This window comes from Somniosus microcephalus, unplaced genomic scaffold (assembly GCF_052327205.1).
Source record: "Somniosus microcephalus isolate GS21.2 unplaced genomic scaffold, FLI_Smic_1.0 unresolved_chr7, whole genome shotgun sequence".
NCBI lineage: Eukaryota > Metazoa > Chordata > Chondrichthyes > Squaliformes > Somniosidae > Somniosus > Somniosus microcephalus.
In genome coordinates this window covers 15,886,651-15,906,111 of record NW_028225185.1, presented here as the reverse complement: position 1 = coordinate 15,906,111, position 19,461 = coordinate 15,886,651, and the positions used below count along the sequence as shown (strand labels likewise).

Here is a 19,461-nt window from a genome sequence, read left to right as displayed (position 1 = left end):
CCACGACCCAATGAAAATCCAGCCCAGGGTGTCTGGAATTTCAACTGCCCGTAAGAACTTTATTACCGAGGTCGCATTCCAAGGTATCTTTTAATCATCATTCAGCAGTTTGAGTGAATGATTGAGGAGGCAGCTTATACATGTTTACCTTAGGACATGTAACAAATCCGTGAAGGTGCATGCGGGCCAAGATGCAATCAGGTTGCAGGAATGAATTGTGCACGAGGCTGCCGTGTGTATTGTAATGTATAAGAATGTAGTTGTAACAATTTGGAGAAGTCTGGCTAACACAGAGCAGACCGTCTCCCCACTGGTGTAATAAAGACTTGACTGTCGATCTGAAAACCTTGTGTCGAGTGTTGGTTTAAAATACTCCACAACACGAATAGAGGTCTTTAAAATTATGAAAGGGTTCGATAGGTAGATGTTTCTGCTTGTGGGGAAGAGCAAAACTACAGGCCATCAATATAAGATAGTCAGCAAGAAATCCAATCGGGAATTCAGGAGAAACTTCTTTACCCAGAGAGTGGTGAGAATGTGGAACTCGCTGCCACAGGGAGTGGTCGAGGCGAAGAGCGCAGATGCATTTAAGCGGAAGCTGGATAAACACAGGAGGGAGAAAGGAATAGAAGGATATGCTGATAGGGTGAGATGAAGAGGGGTGGGAGGAGGCTGATGTGGAGCAGAAACACTGGCACGGAGCAGATGGACCGAATGGCCTGTTTCTGTGCTGTATATGTAATTTTTTGTCGATAGATACCGCTCTTTGTTTCGTCTCCCTCCCCCCACCCAGCATTCCAACCCCCCACACCTCTGGACTGGTGCGTCCTACAGCACGTAGTCACAGAGCTGGCCTCCGGGTAGCAGGACAAGGCACCCCGGGGCTGAGTCTCTCACCTCGCCGTCCCCGTCGCCGTCCCTCCCTCCCTCACTAACTGAGGAATCACCCGTTTCCGCAGTACGAGACAACGGCAGCTTTCAAAGCACAGCGTGATCAGGGGCTTCGGAGGAGGGGGCGGGCAGGAGGAGGGCAGGGAATTAGGGCAAGAGACAAAGAACCTGCATTTATATAGCAACGTTCGCATCCTCAGGGCGTCCCAACGCGCCGTACAGCCAATGAGGTACTTTTGAAGTCACTGTTGTAATGTAGGAAACGCAGCAACCAATTTGCACACAGCAAGCTCCCACAAACAGCAATGAGGTGAATGCCCAGATGATTAGCATTTGGCGATGTTGGTTTAGGGATAAATATCGGCCCAGGACACCGGGGAGAACTCCCCCTGCTCTTCTTCAAATCGCACCATGGGATCTTTTCCGGAGAGGGCAGACGGGGCCTCGGTTCAACGCCTCATCCGAAAGACATCACCTCCGACAGTGCGGCGCTCCCTCAGTACCGCCCCTCCGACAGTGCGGCGCTCCCTCAGTACTGCCCCTCCGACAGTGCGGCGCTCCCTCAGTACTGCCCCTCTGACAGTGCGGCGCTCCCTCAGTAGTGCCCCTCCGACAGTGCGGCATTCCCTCAGTACTGCCCCTCCGACAGTGCGCCGCTCCCTCAGTACTACCCCTCCGACAGTGCGGCGCTCCCTCAGTACTGCCCCTCCGACAGTGCGGCGCTCCCTCAGTACTGCCCCTCTGACAGTGCGGCGCTCCCTCAGTAGTGCCCCTCCGACAGTGAGGCATTCCCTCAGTACTGCCCCTCCGACAGTGCGCCGCTCCCTCAGTACTACCCCTCCTACAGTGCGGCGCTCCCTCAGTACTGCCCCTCCGACAGTGCGGCGCTCCCTCAGTACTGCCCCTCCGACAGTGCGGCGCTCCCTCAGTACTGCCCCTCCGACAGTGCGGCGCTCCCTCAGTACTGCCCCTCCGACAGTGCGGCGCTCCCTCAGTACCGCCCCTCCGACAGTGCGGCGCTCCCTCAGTACTGCCCCTCCGACAGTGCGGCGCTCCCTCAGTACTGCCCCTCCGACAGTGCGGCGCTCCCTCAGTACTGCCCCTCCGACAGTGCGGCGCTCCCTCAGTACTGCCCCTCCGACAGTGCGGCGCTCCCTCAGTACCGCCCCTCCGACAGTGCGGCGCTCCCTCAGTACTGCCCCTCCGACAGTGCGGCGCTCCCTCAGTACTGCCCCTCCGACAGTGCGGCGCTCCCTCAGTACTGCCCCTCCGACAGTGCGGCGCTCCCTCAGTACTGCCCCTCCGACAGTGCGGCGCTCCCTCAGTACCGCCCCTCCAACAGGTGCTCCCTCAGCACCGCACTGTCGGAGGGGCAGTACTGAGGGAACGCTGCACTGTCGGAGGTGCCGTCTTTAGGATGAGACGTTAAACCGAGGCCCCGTCTTCCCTCTCAGGTGGACGTAAAAGATCCCACGGCCACTATTGGAAGAGGAGCAGGGGGAGTTCTCCCCGGTGTCCTGGGCCCAATATTTATCCCTCAACCAACATCACTAAGAACAGATGATCTGATCATTATCACATTGCTGTTTGTGGGAGCTTGCTGTGCGCAAATTGGCTGCTGCGTTTCCTACATTGCAACAGTGACCACACTTCAAAAAGTCCTTCATTGGGTCTAAAGCGCTTTGGGACGTCCTGAGGAAATGCAAGTCTTTCTTGTTGTGCAGATAGCCCACGTCCTGGGCCGTGGAAACATTTAAAGGGGTGGAGGTGAGTTGCCGTTTATTATATTAGTTCAGGAGTACAGGTGTCACCTACCCCTTATCGTAGAGAATGCAGTACGGGATGTAGAGTGTTCGCAGGAACTCCCAGATATCATGGTAACTCCAATCCTGCCAAAGACACAGCAAAGCACTCGTTAATAGGATGTCCAGAAGTAACTCTCCCCTCCCGCCATTAGCCCAGATGGCACAGGCAAAACAAATCACCCAATCATGGTTGCGTGTTGGTGGCCTATTCCACCACAGAGGCATCACCAAGCCCCCCACAAACCCCCGCCACATCCCGTCCAATAGTTCCCCAGGCAGCGACTGTCAGCTGGTGGTACCCTGGGCCCAGACTGGCTGAGGTCAGCTTAGACAGGCAGCCAAGGTGGGACGGTTACGGTGCTGAACTACTAAATGTTGGTGTTCAGAGAGACTTGGGTGTCAGTGTACAGGAAACACAGAAAGCTAGCATGCAGGTGCAGCAAGCAATTAGGAAGGCAAATGGCATGTTGGCCTTTATTGCAAGGGGGTTGGAGTATAAGAGTGAGGAAGTCTTGCTCCAATTGTACAGGGCCTTGGTGAGACCACACCTGGAGTATTGTGCACAGTTTTGGTCTCCTTATCTAAGGAAGGATATACTTGCCTTGGAGGCGGTGCAACGAAGGTTCACTAGATTGATTCCTGGGATGAGAGGGCTGTCCTATGAGGAGAGATTGAGTAGAATGGGCCGATACTCCCTGGAGTTTAGAAGAATGGGAGGTGATCACATTGAAACATACAAGATTCTGAGGGGGATTGACAGGGTAGATGCTGAGAGGCTGTTTCCCCCTGGCTGGAGAGTCTAGAACCAGGGGTCACAGTCTCAGGATAAGGGGTCGGTCATTTCGGACTGAGATGAGGAGGAATTTCTTCACTCAGAGGGCGGTGAATCTTTGGAATTCTCTGCCCCAGAGGGCTGTGGAGGCTCAGTCGATGATTCTATTCAAGGCTGAGATCGATAGATTTTTGGACTCTTCGGGAATCGAGGGATATGGGGATCGGGCGGGAAAATGGAGCGGAGGTCGATGATCAGCCATGATCTTACTGAATGGCGGAGCAGGCTCGAGGGGCCGAATGGCCTCCTCCTGTGCTGTATCGTGCTATAAACAAGACCAACAAGGGATGGGCAATCAACGTGGCCTTGCCAGTGCGACAGTGTCAGCCGTGGCTCAGTGGGTGGCACCCTCGCCTCTGAGTCAGATGGTCGTGGGTTCGAGTCCCACTCCAGAGACTTGAGCACAGAATCCAGCCCTACACTCCCAGTGCAATACTGTGGGAGCACCGCACTGTCGGAGGGGCAGTACTGTGGGAGCGCCGCACTGTCGGAGGGGCGGTACTGAGGGAGCGCCGCACTGTCGGAGGGTCAGTACTGAGGGAGCGCCGCACTGTCGGAGGGGCGGTACTGAGGGAGCGCCGCACTGTCGGAGGGTCAGTACTGAGGGAGCGCCGCACTGTCGGAGGGGCGGTACTGAGGGAGCGCCGCACTGTCGGAGGGTCAGTACTGAGGGAGCGCCGCACTGTCGGAGGGGCAGTACTGAGGGAGCGCCGCACTGTCGGAGGGTCAGTACTGAGGGAGCGCCGCACTGTCGGAGGGGCGGTACTGAGGGAGCGCCGCACTGTCGGAGGGGCAGTGCTGAGGGAACGCCGCACTGTCGGAGGGGCGGTACTGAGGGAGCGCCGCACTGTCGGAGGGGCAGTGCTGAGGGAGCGCCGCACTGTCGGAGGGGCGGTACTGAGGGAGCGCCGCACTGTCAGAGGGGCGGTACTGAGGGAGCACCGCACTGTCAGAGGGGCGGTACTGAGGGAGCGCCGCACTGTCGGAGGGGCGGTACTGAGGGAGCACCGCACTGTCAGAGGGGCGGTACTGAGGGAGCGCCGCACTGTCAGAGGGGCGGTACTGAGGGAGCACCGCACTGTCAGAGGGGCGGTACTGAGGGTCAGTACTGAGGGAGCGCCGCACTGTCGGAGGGGCGGTACTGAGGGAGCGCCGCACTGTCGGAGGGTCAGTACTGAGGGTGCGCCGCACTGTCGGAGGGGCGGTACTGAGGGAGCGCCGCACTGTCGGAGGGACAGTACTGAGGGAGCGCCGCACTGTCGGAGGGACAGTACTGAGGGAGCGCCGCACTGTCGGAGGGGCGGTACTGAGGGAGCGCCGCACTGTCGGAGGGGCGGTACTGAGGGAGCGCCGCACTGTCGGAGGGGCGGTACTGAGGGAGCGCCGCACTGTCGGAGGGGCAGTACTGAGGGAGCGCCGCACTGTCGGAGTGGCTGTACTGAGGGAGCGCCGCACCGTCGGAGGTGCCGTCTTTCGGATGAGACGTTAAGCCGAGGCCCCGTCTGCTCTCTCAGGTGGATGTAAAAGATCCCACGGCCACTATTGGAAGAAGAGCAGGGGGAGTTCTCCCCGGTGTCCTGGGGCCAATATTTATCCCTCAACCAACATCACTAAAAAATAGATGATCTGGTCATTATCACATTGCTGTGCACAAATTGGCTGCCGTGTTTCCCACATTACAACAGAGACCACACTTCATGAAAACTACATGATTGGCTGTAAAGCGCTTTGGGACGTCCTGAGGTGGTGAAAGGCGCTGGAGAAATGCGAGTCTGTCTTTCTATTGAACGTGGGACCTTTAATATCTTCTGCAGCTGACTGTGCCACACCGTTACCCAGTGACTGCCACCGCCGTGTGCGAGCAGGACGGGGGGGGTCAGCGCCACATGATACCCACCAGCAGGGGATTCACCCGCATGTACTCTGGCCAGCCAGGGTCGGTCAAAGACATGAGGTTAAGTGTCCGCGAGTAGGGGTCAGTCCGCCTGGTGCCCATCAGAACGGCCTTGATGTGAGGGTGCTGGGCTTTCAGGTCCGTCAGCGCCTCCTTGATGTTGCCGCACACCGTGTATATCTGGAGATGGTACCTGGTGAGGAAGGTCAGCAGGTATTAGTGCTTCTCCAGCAGGGGTGACCCGCAGATTGAAAATAGGGGCGAATATCTCAATGACGGATCTCCGTAATAAATACAGAAAGCGACTGAATCTAATCGAGGGCTTCGGGGGGTTTATATATATAGAATAACGGATACCCGGGAGTGAGTTACAGGCTGGAATCTAATCGAGGGGTTCGGTGGGGTTTATATATAGAATAACAGATACCCGGGAGTGAGTTACAGGCTGGAATCTAATCGAGGGGTTCAGGGGTTTATATATAGAATAACAGATACCCGGGAGTGAGTTACAGGCTGGAATCTAATCAAGGGGTTCGGGGGGTTTATATCTATAGAATAACGGATACCCGGGAGTGAGTTACAGGCTGGAATCTAATCGAAGTGTTCGGGGGATTTATATATAGAATAACAGATACCCGGGAATGAGTTACAGGCTGGAATCTAATCGAGGGGTTCGGGGGGGTTTACATATAGAATAACAGATACCCGGGAGTGAGTTACAGGCAGGAATCTAATCGAGGGGTTCAGGGGTTTATATATAGAATAACGGATGCCCGGGAGTGAGTTACAGGCAGGAATCTAATCGAGGGGTTCAGGGGTTTATATATAGAATAACGGATACCCGGGAGTGAGTTACAAGCTGGAATCTAATCGAGGGGTTCGGGGGGGTTTACATATAGAATAACAGATACCCGGGAGTGAGTTACAGGCAGGAATCTAATCGAGGGGTTCAGGGGTTTATATATAGAATAACGGATGCCCGGGAGTGAGTTACAGGCAGGAATCTAATCGAGGGGTTCAGGGGTTTATATATAGAATAACGGATGCCCGGGAGTGAGTTACAGGCTGGAATCTAATCGAGGGGTTCGGGGGGGTTTATATATAGAATAACAGATACCCGGGAGTGAGTTACAGGCTGGAATCTAATCGAGGGGTTCGGGGGGGTTTATATATAGAATAACAGATACCCGGGAGTGAGTTACAGGCTGGAATCTAATCGAGGGGTTCGGGGGGGTTTATATATAGAATAACGGATACCCGGGAGTGAGTTACAGGCTGGAATCTAATCGAGGGGTTCGGGGGGTTTATATATAGAATAACGGACACCCAGGAGTGAGTTACAGGCTGGAATCTAATCGAGGCGTTCGGGGGGGGGTTTATATATAGAATAACAGATACCCGGGAGTGAGTTACAGGCTGGAATCTAATCAAGGGGTTTCGGGGGTTTATATATAGAATAACAGATACCCGGGAGTGAGTTACAGGCTGGAATCTAATCGAGGGGTTCGGGGGGGTTTATATATAGAATAACAGATACCCGGGAGTGAGTTACAGGCTGGAATCTAATCGAGGAGTTTCGGGGGTAGGGGATGTGGGAATATATTCCAATAAACCATACTGCCTGGACCAACACTTACCGTTTACAGGTGTCCTGAATAAACTGCTCCATTTCTGGAAAAGGAGATACTATTCGGACGTACAGGGCCTGCAGCTGGTTTCTGCTGGCTGGGTACATCCTGCACAGAACACAGGAACATTAAATAAAACATTGCCAGCATCCTCACTTATTCTTTGGGTCAGGGGACAGTTTCAGTGGGGGTCACCCTCCCTCCGGTACCTCCCCTTTCGCCGAGCGCGAGCCCCGACAGCAGGTGTGGACAGGCTATTCAACTAGCGGGGGCATCGCCGATGAACCCACATCTGCCCTGACCCGCTGTCCAGACGATGCTATCGTCAATCAGGGGTCAAGGTAGCGATCTGCGGATCCAAGCGAGACCAGCTTACTCAGTAAGAGCGGGCATGGCAACACCGATGAGCCTATTGTGTGGTTCAGCCGTCTCCAGTGGGCCTTCGCCTTTGATTCAGCGCTGCTTTGTCACTGTGAGTTAGAAGGGCTCGTGTGGGAAATAGAAAGTTATCACAATGATGAAAGCGGCAGTTTTCTGACTTTGGACAGCGTAGAGGGAGCTTTACTCTGTATCTAACCCATGCTGTACCTGCCCTGGGAGTGTTTGATGGGGACAGTGTAGAGGGAGCTTTACTCTGTATCTAACCCCGTGCTGTACCTGCCCTGGGAGTGTTTGATGGGGACAGTGTAGAGGGAGCTTTACTCTGTATCTAACCCGTGCTGTACCTACCCTGGGAGTGTTTGATGGGACAGTGTAGAGGGAGCTTTACTCTGTATCTAACCCCGGCTGTACCTGCCCTGGGAGTGTTTGATGGGACAGTGTGGAGGCAGCTTTACTCTGTATCTAACCCGTGCTGTACCTGCCCTGGGAGTGTTTGATGGGACAGTGTAGAGGGAGCTTTACTCTGTATCTAACCCATGCTGTACCTGCCCTGGGAGTGTTTGATGGGACAGTGTAGAGGGAGCTTTACTCTGTATCTAACCCGTGCTGTACCTGCCCTGGGAGTGTTTGATGGGACAGTGTAGAGGGAGCTTTACTCTGTATCTAACCCATGCTGTACCTGCCCTGGGAGTGTTTGATGGGACAGTGTAGAGGGAGCTTTACTCTGTATCTAACCCGTGCTGTACCTGCCCTGGAAGTGTTTGATGGGGACAGTGTAGAGGCAGCTTTACTCAGTATCTAACCCGTGCTGTACCTGCCCTGGGAGTGTTTGATGGGACAGTGTAGAGGGAGCTTTACTCTGTATCTAACCCGTGCTGTACCTGCCCTGGCAGTGTTTGATGGGACAGTGTAGAGGGAGCTTTACCCTGTATCTAACCCCGTGCTGTATCTGCCCTGGGAGTGTTTGATGGTACAGTGTAGAGGGAGCTTTACTCTGTATCTAACCCGTGCTGTACCTGCCCTGGGAGTGTTTGATGGGACAGTGCAGAGGGAGCTTTACTCTGTATCTAACCCCGTGCTGTATCTGCCCTGGGAGTGTTTGATGGGACAGTGTAGAGGGAGCTTTACCCTGTATCTAACCCCGTGCTGTATCTGCCCTGGGAGTGTTTGATGGGACAGTGTAGAGGGAGCTTTACTCTGTATCTAACCCGTGCTGTACCTGCCCTGGGAGTGTTTGATGGGGACAGAGTAGAGGGAGCTTTACTCTGTATCTAACCCGTGCTGTACCTGCCCTGGGAGTGTTTGATGGGACAGTGTAGAGGGAGCTTTACTCTGTATCTACCCCGTGCTGTACCTGCCCTGGGAGTGTTTGATGAGACAGTGCAGAGGGAGCTTTACTCTGTATCTAACCTGTGCTGTACCTGCCCTGGGAGTGTTTGATGAGACAGTGTAGAGGGAGCTTTACTCTGTATCTAACCCCGTGCTGTATCTGCCCTGGGAGTGTTTGATGGGACAGTGCAGAGGGAGCTTTACTCTGTATCTAACCCCGTGCTGTATCTGCCCTGGGAGTGTTTGATGGGACAGTGCAGAGGGAGCTTTACCCTGTATCTAACCCGTGCTGTACCTGCCCTGGGAGTGTTTGATGGGACAGTGCAGAGGGAGCTTTACTCTGTATCTATCGCCCACACATCACACACCTGCTCACTGCTCCGTGGAAGAGATGGACCAGGGCTGTGCAATCCTTTCCCCCGTTGAATCCCACACAGATCTCAGAGAGGCTGTACCGAAGCAAAGACTCCTCCACAGTCCTCAGCGCTGCTGCCACCTTCTGGCCAAACAGCGATTCTGCACGAAACACAAAACAGGGTCATCTTTTCGCAGTGTCTATTGACATTGCTGTGTCAGCCAATGAGTTGGTGGCGGAGTGGGACTTACGGCAGGACTCACAGCGAGATGTCTATTTTACAGCAAACAGAGTCTATTTATGCAGCACACGACAGCAGAGAGTCTATTTATACAGTGCACGACAGCAAACAGTGTCTATTTATACAGCGCACGACAGCAAACAGTGTCTATTTATACAGCACATGACAGGAAACAGTGTCTATTTATACAGTGCACGACAGCAAAGAGAGTCTATTTATACAGCGCACGACAGCAAAGAGAGTCTATTTATACAGCGCACGACAGCAAAGAGAGTCTATTTATACAGCGCACGACAGCAAAGAGAGTCTATTTATACAGTGCACGACAGCAGAGTCTATTTATACAGCGCACGACAGCAGAGTCTATTTATACAGTGCACGACAGCAAAGAGAGTCTATTTATACAGCGCACGACAGCAAAGAGAGTCTATTTATACAGCACATGACAGGAAACAGTGTCTATTTATACAGCGCACAACAGCCAACAGTCTATTTATACAGCGCATGACAGCAAACAGAGTCTATTTATGAAGCGCACGACAGCAAACAGAGTCTATTTATAAAGCGCACGACAGCAGAGTCTATTTAAACAGCGCACTACGGCAAACAGTCTACAGAATCTATTTAAACAGAGTCACTACGAACTGCAGCAAACAGAACTCATGACCGAAACTGCAGCAACGTCTCCCGATAAAAGCAGAATTATTTCTCCAGCACAATGCAGTGAGCGGACATTGTTACAGAATACGAACGATATGCGTGAAATCAGTCCAAGTCACTGACAGCAGTGCGATCTCCAGCTATCTCAATTCCGTCTGGGAATAGTGGTGTCGCTATATTGATATAACCTCAGCTTTTACTGCCTCCCCGCTGGGGTGGTGCTAGGGGTACTGTAAATCATTGCCTATGGATGGGGGGGGCGGGGGGCAGGGAGGGTGGAATAACATGCTTTTCTTCCAATAGTGGCCGTGGGATCTTATACATCCACCCGAGATGGTTTAACATCTCATCTGAAAGATGGTACCTCTGACAGTGCAGCACTCCCTCAGTACTGCCCCTCCGACAGTGCGGCGCTCCCTCAGCACTGCCCCTCCGACAGTGCGGCGCTCCCTCAGTACTGCCCCTCCGACAGTGCGGCGCTCCCTCAGTATTAACCCTCCGACAGTGCGGCGCTCCCTCAGTACTGCCCCTCCGACAGTGCAGCACACCCTCAGTACTGCCCCTCCGACAGTGCAGCGCTCCCCCAGTACTGCCCCTCCGACAGTGCGGCGCTCCCTCAGTACCGCCCCTCCGACAGTGCGGCGCTCCCTCAGTACCGTCCCTCCGACAGTGCGGCGCTCCCTCAGTACTGCCCCTCCGACAGTGCGGCGCTCCCTCAGTACTGCCCCTCCGACAGTGCGGCGCCCCCTCAGTACTGCCTCTCCGACAGTGCGGCTCTCCCTCAGTACTGCCTTTCCGACAGTGCGGCGCCCCCTCAGTACTGCCCCTCCGACAGTGCGGCGCTCCCCAAGTACTGCCCCTCCGACAGTGCGGCACTCCCTAAGTACTGCCCCTCCGACAGTGCGGCGCTCCCTCAGTACCGCCCCTCCGACAGTGCGGCGCCCCCTCAGTACTGCCCCTCCGACAGTGCGGCGCTCCCCAAGTACTGCCCCTCCGACAGTGCGGCACTCCCTAAGTACCGCCCCTCCGACAGTGCGGCGCTCCCTCAGTCCTGCCCCTCCGACAGTGCGGCTCTCCCTCAGTACTGCCCCTCCGACAGTGCGGCGCTCCCTCAGTACTGCCCCTCCGACAGTGCGGCGCTCCCTCAGTACTGCCCCTCCGACAGTGCGGCGCTCCCTCAGTACTGCCCCTCCGACAGTGCGGCGCTCCCTCAGTACTGCCCCCCCGACAGTGCTGCGCTCCCTCAGTACTGCCCCTCCGACAGTGCGGCGCTCCCTCAGTACTGCCCCCCCGACAGTGCTGCGCTCCCTCAGTACTGCCCCTCCGACAGTGCGGCGCTCCCTCAGTACTACCCCTCCGACCGTGCGGCTCTCCCTCAGTACTGCCCCCCCGACAGTGCTGCGCTCCCTCAGTACTGCCCCTCCGACAGTGCGGCGCTCCCTCAGTACTGCCCCTCCGACCGTGCGGCTCTCCCTCAGTACTGCCCCTCCGACAGTGCGGCGCTCCCTCAGTACTGGAGTGTCAGCCTGGATTATGGGGCTCTAGTTTCTGGAGTGCAACTCAAACCCACAACCTCCTGACTGAGAGGCGAGAGTGCAACCCACTGAGCCTCGGCCGACACCTGCCACAAGTGGGATTCAAGTTCGGAACGGGTGATTGTTAACCATGAGAGAGATGGTGAGCTCTAAATGGACACAGACGGAGAGGTTTAGGGAGGGAATTCCAGAGCTTGGGGCCCAGGCAGCTGAAGGCACGGCCGCCAATTCTGGAGCGATGGAAATCGGGGGGATGCAGTTTAGTAAAGTATAATTTTTTTTTAAATCATCTTCACTTGTGGAAGAGTGGTGAGAATGTGGAACTCGTTACCACAGGGAGTGGTTGAGGCGAAGAGCAGAGATGTGTTTAAAGGGAAGCTGGATAAACACATGAGGGAGGAAGGAATAGAGGGATCTGCTGATGGGGTGAGGTGAAGAGGGGTGGGAGGAGGCTGGTGTGGAGCAGAAACACTGGCACGGAGCGGATGGGCCGAACGGCCTGTTTCTGGGCTGTAAATACGGTGCGAGTCGATGTAAAGAATGATCCACAGAGGGATTTGAACACAGATTATGATAACGAGGTGGGAAAAGCTTAGTGAGCGGTCCGAAACAGCCCCCGCCGCGCTTAATCCGGTTTAAACGGAGCCTTTGCAATCGACACCTTCGGTGATGGCAACCGGTTAGTGCCACTTGCCCCGGGATAGGTGGGGGGTGGGGGGGGGGGAAACAGGTGGCTGCTGTTGGAACATGGGACATGTTTGGAATGTGGAGAAGGAAGAGGCAGAAGAGGTTGACGGGAAATGAAGGCGAGCTTAGCATCAGCTTATGAGGCAAATGAACGAGCTTGGTGTTTAAATAAGTCTTTCCTTGCAGCTCGAATAATCCGCTCCGAGCTCTCTGATTAACTGCTGATTAAAGAAAGTTTGTAGCGAGCTAAAAACAGGGATAAGTGAGGCCTAAGCTGAGTCGCTGTCTCATAGGCTGGGCACAATAGTGCACCAATGGTGATCCATAGATCGTGCGTGCGTCTGTGTGCATAATCTTGGTCGCAACAGCTGATTCGACAAAAGACATTATGGCCCAGCAATTCGGGTCCCCACGGGTGAGTACGCGCAGGTTACTCACGCGTAGGCCCAACGGAAGTGACGGTTCCGTGCACGCACCGCGCATGCGCGGGAAACCGGAACTTCCGTTCCCGTGAAAGAAGGGGTTCAGAGGTGGAACGCGTGCGCCGGAGAGGCAGCGCGTGCGCAGCGAACTTCCGGTTTTTTTTGCAGGTTTCTCCAGGTGGGTAAGTCTCCAGCAGTTACACTTTTAAAAAGCAGGCGCAGGGCCTGCTTGTAACAAGGTAAGTGGTGAATTAATTAAAAGTAAAACATTTTTTCCACAGGTTTATTATTTTTAAATACTTTAAAGAAAGGGAAGTTTATTTTTAGCCCTGTTAGAAAATGTAATTAATTTTTTCAAACATTTAAATTATTGTTTGAAATAGTTATTTTATATAATTTATAGTTATTTTAAAAACGTGATTTAAAAAAAAAATTATTTGAGGTTTTAGTGATGTTTTGGGGCTTATAGTATTTATAGGTTTGACAGCTCTTCCTGTCAATTTTATGAATGGGCATTTCCCTGCTCCCATTGGCTCTCCATGGCCCACGTGATCCCAGGGGATGCATCGAACTAACTGCGCCCCTGGGATACACAAGCACTGCGCACCGGCAGTTGGAGGAGGCCCAGGATCGGAATCCCACGGGGGCCCACAGCACAACGGGCCGGCGCGCTGGGTAAGGGTAGGTCGGGAGGGTTGCACCCGCGGGAAGCCTCCGACCCAAATTTCTGGCCAATGTACCCGAAGCTGAAAGAAATCTTGCCAAAGAAGAGCTTTTTCTATAGAAACCAGATTGGACGGAAAGCTGCAAGACAGTGTAATAAGCAAGACTCCCTTGTTCACACAGAGAAACAGGCCAATTAGGAGTTGGCAGCGGATGAGATAAGGGACATGTCACAGGGCGTAAAGCTCAGGTTGGCGAGGTTGGCTGTAATGGAAATGTACAGGAGGGGAGCGGCCACGTTACGTCAGGCGACAGGAGGAATCTAATCCAGGGAAAAGAGGCAGGTTCGAGTTCACTGCAGGCACTGAATGATGTAAACACATTCAGCGTTTTAAGGTTTAGTACAATGTTAGGATGCATGCTCGTCGGCCCTGGCTCAGTGGGTAGCACTCTCTCGGCTCTGGGTCAGATGGTCGTGCGTTCGAGACCCACTCCAGAGACTTGAGCACATAATCTAGGCCGACACTCTCAGTGCAGTGCTGAGGGAGCGCCATGCTGTCGGAGGGGCAGTACTGAGGGAGCGCCGCACTGTCGGAGGGGCAGTACTGAGGGAGCGCCGCACTGTCGGAGGGTCAGTACTGAGGGAGCGCCATGCTGTCGGAGGGGCGGTACTGAGGGAGCGCCGCACTGTCGGAGGGGCAGTACTGAGGGAGCGCCGCACTGTCGGAGGGGCAGTACTGAGGGAGTGCCGCACTGTCGGAGGGGCGGTACTGAGGGAGCGCCGCACTGTCGGAGGGGCAGTACTGAGGGAGCACCACACTGTCGGAGGGACAGTACTGAGGGAGCGTCGCACTGTCGGAGGGGCAGTACTGAGGGAGCACCACACTGTCGGAGGGACAGTACTGAGGGAGCGCCGCACTGTCAGAGGGGCAGTACTGAGGGAGCGCCGCACTGTCGGAGGGACAGTACTGAGGGAGCGCCGCACTGTCGGAGGGGCAGTACTGAGGGAGCGCCGCACTGTCGGAGGGGCAGTGCTGAGGGAGCGCCGCACTGTCGGAGGGGCAGTACTGAGGGAGTGTTGCACTGTCGGAGGGGCGGTACTGAGGGAGCGCCACACTGTTGGAGGGGCGGTACCGAGGGAGCGCCGCGCTGTCGGAGGGCTAGTACTGAGCGAGCGCCACACTGTCGGAGGTGCTGTCTTTCGGATGAGATGTTAAACCGAGGCCCCGTCTGCCCCCTCAGGTGGATGTAAAGGATCCCACGGCCACTATTGGAAGAAGAGCAGGGGGGAGTTCTCCCGGTGCCCTGGGTCCAATATTTATCCCTCAACCAACATCACTAAAACAGATGATGATCTGGTCATTATCACATTGCTGTTTGTTGGAGCTTGCTGTGCGCAAATTGAGCTGCCGCGTTTCCCACATTACAACAGTGACCACACTTCAAGAAAAGTACTTCATTGGCTGTGAAGCGCTTTGGGACGTCCGGTGGTCGTGAAAGGCGCTGGAGAAATGCGAGTCTGTCTTTCAACTACTGTTCTCGGTCCGCCAGTCTACAGCGCTTGTAAATTGCTTTGCCCGCTGAAGAAAGGTATTGAACCTGAAACGTCTGTTTCCACGACCACACCAAGTAAAGAGAAAGCGCGGGTCTCCTTACCAACATCATTTACTTCATCTGGGGACCGTACCTGACTCGGCCAGCTTGTACACGGCGTAGGCCGAGACCGCCACGGGATCCTTCTCAAGCGGGACGATGGCCCCGGCGGGCAGCTGCTCGGCCAGGAAGCGCTGCGCCTCCTCCAGCGGGCCCTCGCGGTCGGAGTCCAGGGTCAGCTTGACCCGGTAGTAGTTGCTGGCCCACTCGGGGTAGGAGCCCAGGCTCAGCTGCCGGCCGTAGCGCCGGACTGCCTCGTCCAGGGCCGGCGCGATCTCCGTCTCCTCGGCGTCGACGAAGAGCTCCCGGGTCCAATAGCGCAGCCGCTCGTTGCGGAAGAGGTGCTCCAGGCCGTCGAGGGCCCGCTCCAGCAGGAAGGGGATGCCCGGGAAGACGTAGACGTTGGCCACGCTGACCAGCGGGTACTTGAGCCGGCCGGTCAGTTGGTCCCACCCGTAGTTGAGATGGGCGGACCGCGGCACGCGGGCCAGCTTCATCTCCGGCCCGCCGGGCTCCGTCTGCCCGTAGAAGCGGGTGACCAGCGCCGCCAGCTCCGGGTGGGGGAAGGTGCTCTCGCCGAAGGCACGGGCCACGCCCTCGAAGGTCACGTCGTCGTGGGTGGGCCCGATCCCGCCCGAGGTCAGCACGTAGCGGTAGCGGCTAGCGAAGGCGGCCACCTCCTCGGCGATGGAGCCCACCTCATCCGGGACCACCGATACCTTCTCCACCTTCACCCCCAGCGAGCGCAGCTTCCGACACATGAAGTGCGAGTTGGTGTCCTGGGTGTGGCCCTTTAAGAAAGGATTTGAAAAAAAAACACACACAATCAACGTAGAAGTTCATGGCAGAGAAAGAGGCCGTTCGGCCCATCGTGTCTGTGCTGTCCAGCCTAATAGAAACATAGAAGATAGAATTCTTCATTAAGATGGAGAGTGAAGTAGTTGACTCAGAGACTAGGGTGCTGAATTTAAATAAAGGAAACTACGATGGTATGAGGCGCGAGTTGGCTAGGATGGATTGGGGAATGTTACTCAAAGGGCTGACGGTGAATAGGCAATGGCAAACATTTAAAGATCGCATGGATGAACTACAGAATTTGTTCATCCCTGTTTGGCATAAAAATAAAACAAAAAAGGTGACTCAACCGTGGCTAACAAGAAAAATTAGGGATAGCATAAGATCCAAGGAGTGGACATATAATTTGACCAGAAAAAGCAGCAAACATAGAACATAGAAGATAGGAGCAGGAGTAGGCCATTCGGCCCCTCGAGCCTGCTCCGCCATTCAATGAGATCATGGCTGATCATCCAAATTCAGTACCCTGTCCCTGCTTTCTCCCCATATCCCTTGATCCCTTTAGCCTTAAGAAATATATCTAACTCCTTCTTGAATATATTTAATGAATTGGCCTCAACTGCCTTCTGTGGTAGAGAATTCCACAGGTTCACCACTCTCTGGGTGAAGAAATTCTTCCTCATCTCTGTCCTAAATGGCTTACCCCTTATCCTTAGACTGTGACCCCTGGTTCTGGACTCCCCCGCCATCAGGAACATCCTTCCTGCATCTAGTCTGTCTAGTCCTGTTAGAATTTTATAAGTTTCAATGAGATCCCCTCTCATTCTTCTAAACTCCAGCAAGTACAAGCCCAATCGACCCAATCTCTCCTCATACATCATTCCTGCCATCCCAGGTATCAGCCTGGTGAATCTTCGCTGAACTCCCTCCATGGCAAGAGCATCCTTCCTCAGATAAGGCGACCAAAACTGCACACAATACTCAAGCTGTGGTCTCATCATGTCTGTGCTATCCAGCCTGATCCCACTTTCCAGCTCTTGGTCTGTAGCCCTGTAGGTTACGGCACTTCAAGTGCATATCCAAGTACTTTTTAAATGTGATGAGGGTCTCTGCCTCGACCACCCTTTCAGGCAGTGAGTTCCAGACCCCCACCACCCTCTGGGTGAAAAAAGTTCTCCTCAACTCCCCTCTAAACCTTCGACCAATTACTTTAAATCTCTGCCCTCCTGGTTATCGACCTCTCTGCTAAGGGAACAACGTTTATATCGCACCTTTAACTTGGTAAAACATCCCAAGGATTTTGAAAGGAACTTTGATCAGATAGATCGAGAGAAACTTTTCCCGCTGGTGAGGGGAGTCTGGGACTGTTGTGTCCGTGTATAATAAGACACAGACTGCGGAGAACGGTACAACAGGTGTTTACTCAACGTGGCTCACACTGCAACTGATCTGTACAGATTACTACTCAGTGTTATATACAGGTGTGGTCACTGCCGGTACTGCAGTATACATGAGCTGTAAAAAGTAGTTCCCCCCCTTAAAGGTATATACATTACAGGGACAAGGGGGCATCACCTTCAAATCAGAGCCAGGCCGTTCAGGATTGAAGTTAGGGAAACACTTCCTCACACAAAGGCTGGTAGAAGTGTGAAACTCTCTCCCACAACAAGTGGTAGATACCAGCTCAATTAATCATTTTAAATCTGAGATTGAGAGATTTTTTCCAAACAAGGGTATTAAGGGATATGGAGCCAAGGCAGTTGGATGGAGTTAAGAGACGGATCAGCCACGATCTCATTGAATGGCGGAGCAGGCTCCTGCGGCTGAATGGCCTCCTCCTGCTCCTATCCTCACAGGAGCGTAAGTAAATCAGATAGGAATTCGACACCGAGCCACATAAGGAGATATTAGGACAGGTGACCAAAAGCTTGGTCAAAGAGGTCGGTTTTAAGGAGCGTCTTAAAGGAGGAGAGAGAGGCGGAGAGGTTTAGGGAGGGAATTCCAGAGCTCGGGCCCAGGCGGCTGAAGGCACGGCCGCCAATGGTGGAGCGATGGAAATCGGGGGATGCGCAAGAGGCCAGAATTGGAGGAGCGCAGAGATCTCGGGGGGGAATGTGGGGCTGGAGGAGGTTACAGAGATAGGGAGGGGGCGAGGAGGCCATGGAGGGGATTTGAAAACAAGGATGGAGAATTTTAAAATGCAGGCAAGTTTTATGGGCTCAAGAGAAGGAGATCGTCTGCCATTGGGCTACTCCCTCAGTACCGCCCCTCCGACAGTGCGGCGCTCAGTACTGCCCCTCCGACAGAGCGGCGCTCCCTCAGTACCGCCCCTCCGACCGTGCGGCGCTCAGTACTGCCCCTCCGACAGTGCGGCGCTCCCTCAGTACCGCCCCTCCGACAGTGCAGCGCTCCCTCAGTACCGCCCCTCCGACAGTGCGGCGCTCAGTACTGCCCCTCCGACAGTGCGGCGCTCCCTCAGTACCGCCCCTCCGACAGTGCGGCGTTCAGTACTGCCCCTCCGACAGTGCGGCGCTCCCTCAGTACCGCCCCTCCGACAGTGCGGCGCTCACTACTGCCGCTCCGACAGTGCGGCGCTCCCTCAGTACTGCCCCTCCGACAGTGCGGCGCTCCCTCAGTACCGCCCCTCCGACAGTGCGGCGCTACCTCAGTACTGCCACTGGGAGAGTCGGCCTGGCTTATGGGGCTCACGTCTCTGGAGTGGGGCTCGAACCCCCAACCTTCTGACTCGGAGGCGAGAGAGAGAGAGAGAGAGAGTGTTGCCCACTGAGCCGCGGCAGACACAGCTGGCGACACTCTCAGAGGGATTTAATTCGGGGCAGCTCTGCTTAACCTGACCTGTCTCTCAGGAGTGATTTTTATTTTAATTGGTGGGGTCAGTGCCATTTGCAATGGGTTGCAAATCGTGTTCTGCTCGAAGGTCATCCGAGAGGCGCCGTTACCTTTAAGATCTCGTCGCCGATGACGATGATCCCCGCCGTCACGGTGAGGTTCATCTGCGCCTCACTGGTGTCGGCGCCCATGCACACACCGTCCGCGGCCATCAGGTGGTAGTGCAGTCTCTTCACGCGTAAGGCGGCCCCCAAGACCCTCGGACATCGGCGCATCGAATTCCGCCCAGGATCTCGGGCCGGCCACAAACTGATTCAGTCGATTGCAAGTGGTGGGCAGCTGGCTAAAAGAAAAAAAAAAGTCGCTGTCATTGCAGTTGTTGTTCTGCAGGGAGATCGGGCAATCCGCAGCTTTCATGTCGTGAATCGGCACCCTTGTATTTATGCAGCGACTCAGAAACGAACCAAAGCATTTCACAGCCAATCTATTATCTTTGAACTACAGTCACTGTTGTTCTGCCGGTACATGGGGCTGCCAGCTGATTACGCAGACTGCACAGCACACAAACAGGCCATTCGGCCCAACAGGACCGTGCCGGTGTTTATGCTCCACACCAGCCTCCTCCCACCCATCTTCACCTCACCCCATCAGCGTATCCTTCGATTCCATCCTCCCTCATGTGTTTATCTAGCTTTCTCTTAAATGATGTTGGTTGCAGGATAAATATTGGTACCAGGACACCGGGGAGAACCAACCCCGCCCCCACCCCGCTCCTCTTCCAATAGCTGCCCACGGGAGCTTTTATGTCCGCCCAGGAGAGCAGATGGGGGCCTCGGTTTA

At 54.8% G+C, this 19,461-nt stretch overlaps 1 protein-coding gene across 2 annotated transcripts in view; it reads right to left on the bottom strand.

Moving 5' to 3' along the window:
- Positions 1-19,235, bottom strand: part of flad1 (flavin adenine dinucleotide synthetase 1) — a 47,129-nt gene extending 27,894 nt beyond the window's left edge. Inside the window, exons 1-6 of one of the 2 annotated variants that reach the window (XM_085978721.1) lie at positions 18,732-19,235; positions 15,011-15,767; positions 9,129-9,276; positions 7,060-7,158; positions 5,426-5,615; positions 2,707-2,780 (exon numbers count right to left, since the gene is read on the bottom strand). In XM_085978721.1, coding sequence (XP_085834847.1) covers positions 2,707-2,780; positions 5,426-5,615; positions 7,060-7,158; positions 9,129-9,276; positions 15,011-15,767; positions 18,732-18,896 — 1,433 coding nt within the window. In that variant the 5' untranslated portion in view covers positions 18,897-19,235. The remainder of the gene's footprint in view (positions 1-2,706; positions 2,781-5,425; positions 5,616-7,059; positions 7,159-9,128; positions 9,277-15,010; positions 15,768-18,731) is intronic. The other variant, XM_085978720.1, reaches the window with a different exon arrangement.
- Between the last annotated feature and the right edge of the window lie 226 nt (positions 19,236-19,461).